General features: G+C 45.7%; 2 protein-coding genes across 2 annotated transcripts; both read left to right on the top strand.

The window, feature by feature from the left end:
• Window positions 1–253: 253 nt before the first annotated feature.
• On the top strand, window positions 254–1,099 carry LOC144969245 (uncharacterized). Its single transcript, XM_078908357.1, has one exon. It carries the CDS (start codon window positions 254–256, stop codon window positions 1,097–1,099), a length of 846 nt encoding a protein of 281 aa, XP_078764483.1.
• LOC144969244 (uncharacterized) lies at window positions 1,096–1,898 on the top strand. Its single transcript, XM_078908356.1, has 2 exons — window positions 1,096–1,743; window positions 1,854–1,898. Exons 1-2 carry the CDS (start codon window positions 1,096–1,098, stop codon window positions 1,896–1,898), a joined length of 693 nt encoding a protein of 230 aa, XP_078764482.1.
• The last annotated feature ends 790 nt before the right edge of the window (window positions 1,899–2,688 follow it).

Raw genomic sequence — 2,688 nt, 5'->3', positions numbered from 1 at the left:
GTGGCGACCAGTTATGTCGGTGCTTCGCACGAACATTTGTCTTACATTTTAAGCACTACGACGCTCTTCTATTGTATTCAATGTTTACTTCCGTTTTCTTAGTCTTGTACGGTTCGTCCTCTGATCCATACAATCAATCCAAGTTCTATCCACTATTAAACGTTAGCAATAATCTATACACGGATTTTGTTATTACTTTATTGTATCATTACTGACTATTTCTACATTGGTGACCCCGACGCGAATACGTAAAATGGCTCAACCAGATCTCTCACAACAAGTCGCGAATTTGACAGGCCAACTACAGGCTCTTGCTGCTTCCACCAACTTCCGTGAACAACAAATCAACTCTGTCTCCATCAAGCTCCCGGAATTCTGGACTAAATCACCGGAGGTTTGGTTCGCAAGAGTGGAGGCACAGTTCAACACCAAGAAAATTACTCAGGATCAGACAAGGTACGACTATGTTGTCAGTTCTCTTGACATAAATACTGCAGAAGAAATTCAGTCACTGCTAGTAAACCCACCACATCTTGATAAATATAACAGCTTAAAAAAAGCCTTGATCAAGACCTTCGGCAAATCCCAGACCCAGAAAGACACAGAACTCCTTAATCTTAATGGTCTTGGTGACAAACGCCCAACTGCTCTACTGCGCAAGATAAATGCACTGAATGATGACCCTGTCACTCTAAAACGTGCATTATTTCTCATGAACCTTCCCCCGGACATTCGAGGCATTTTAGCCGGGCACAATCTTACAGACACAGAAGAATTGGCTGAGGCAGCTGACAGGATCTGGGAGACACGCATGTCCGGTGTGCAACATATTTCCTCATCACCATTCCTGACTTACCCTCAGCAGGATGTAACAACCACACGACCACAGTCAGAAGAGACTGTTGCTGCAATTAAGACAGTCCGCCAACGTGGACAGCCTCTTCAACATAGCATGCCCAACTCTATTTGCTATTATCATCAACGATTTGGACCAGACGCCCGTCGCTGCCAAGATGGTTGTAAATTTTCCAGTTTACTGAAACTCAAAGGAAACAAACAAAACTTGCCTTCTTCGGGAAACGCTTCGGCTGGCCGATGAACGTGGAATCGGTCAGCAATCCAAATTCAAACACGTTTTCCATTTATGATAGACGTTTGGGACAATCTTTCTTGATCGATACTGGTGCTGATGTTTCTGTATACCCCGCCTCAATTCAAGACCGTAGAACATTAACACCTTCTATTACACTCTCTGCTGCAAACGGAACATCAATCAAAACCTGGGGTAAACGCACGATCACTTTAGAAATAAAATCTAATCAAGTCCTCAATCACGAATTTTACCTGGCAGATGTGACACGTCCCATCCTGGGTGCGGATTTCTTTGTTTCTAACGCCCTGATAATTGATCTAAAAGGAAAACGACTCTTGTCTATGGACAACATTTCTGTTCCACTTAAATATACTAATTCACCCATAAGCCTTGCCGGCCTCTCAGTGCACCCAAGTACTGCATACTCTGACCTCCTTCAACAGTTTCCAGACCTTGTCATTCCCCAGTTTAACTCATCTCGCAACAAACACGGCGTGGAGCATCACATAATCACCAATGGGCCACCCGTCCACTCTCGAGCGCGCCGTCTCAATCCAGAAAAACTGACTGCAGCAAAGGCTGAATTCTTCAAGATGGAGCAGATGGGAATCATCCGTCGCTCTAAATCAGCATGGGCATCCCCTCTACATGTAGTTTCCAAATCGGATGGCCAACTGAGGCCTTGCGGTGACTACAGACACCTCAATGTTGTGACCAAAGATGATCGGTATCCTCTACCTCATATTCACGACTTCAATAGCCGCCTTTCTGGATGCAACACCTTTTCCAAGATCGACCTGATTAGGGGCTATCATCAAATTCCCATGGCAGAGTCGTCAATTCCAAAAACAGCAATCATTACGCCATTTTGGGTTGTGGGAATTCGTGCGGATGCCATTTGGCTTGAAGAACGCTGCCCAAGCATTTCAAAGACTCATGGATGGCATTTTGAGAGACATACCTTTCGCTTTCGTCTATGTTGACGACATTTTGGTTGCCAGTCATTCACATAAAGAACATATTGAACACTTACGGGAACTTTTTCAACTCCTCTCTACAAACGGACTTGTGATCAACAAGGCGAAATGCGTTTTCGGTGTTAGCGAGTTGGATTTTCTTGGCCACCGTGTGACTGCTGAAGGGGATTCTTCCACTACCGGACAGGGTGGCCTCTCTACGTGACAGTGCCCCTCCCACTGACCGTGCCGGCCTTCAGCGATTCCTTGGCTTGCTAAACTATTACCACAGATTTATCCCACACGTGGCAGACTTCCTTGCCCCACTACATTCTCAGGCAAGTGGCAAAGGACAATCCATCGTGTGGTCTGATGACTGCAATACGGCGTTTGAAAAGGCCAAGGAGGCTTTGAAACACGCTGTTCTCCTTCACCATCCCCTACCAAATGCCCCAACAAGTCTTACAGTTAACGCTTCCAACTCAGCTGTCGGTGCACAACTTGAACAAAAGCAAGGTCATAACTGGGTCCCGCTTGCCTTCTTTTCTAGGAAGCTCTCAGCCACAGAAAAAAAAATACAGTGCGTTTGACCGCGAACTGCTCGCCGCTTACAGCGCTGTCAAACACTTCAGGCATTTC

The sequence above is a fragment of the Berghia stephanieae genome, chromosome 3 (genome assembly GCF_034508935.2).
Source record: "Berghia stephanieae isolate SIO BIC M18660-M18661 chromosome 3, UCSD_Bste_1.3, whole genome shotgun sequence".
NCBI lineage: Eukaryota > Metazoa > Mollusca > Gastropoda > Nudibranchia > Aeolidiidae > Berghia > Berghia stephanieae.
Note: the sequence above shows the minus strand (reverse complement) of the source record. Positions and strands in the feature narration are given on the sequence as shown.

Bases quoted from the DNA above. Each gene is read 5' to 3' on its own strand.
- LOC144969245 (XM_078908357.1), top strand. From the start codon at position 254: ATGGCTCAACCAGATCTCTCACAACAAGTCGCGAATTTGACAGGCCAA.
- LOC144969244 (XM_078908356.1), top strand. From the start codon at position 1,096: ATGAACGTGGAATCGGTCAGCAATCCAAATTCAAACACGTTTTCCATT. The intron at 1,744-1,853 runs GTAGTTTCCAAA...CGACTTCAATAG, and splicing joins CATGGGCATCCCCTCTACAT to CCGCCTTTCTGGATGCAACA.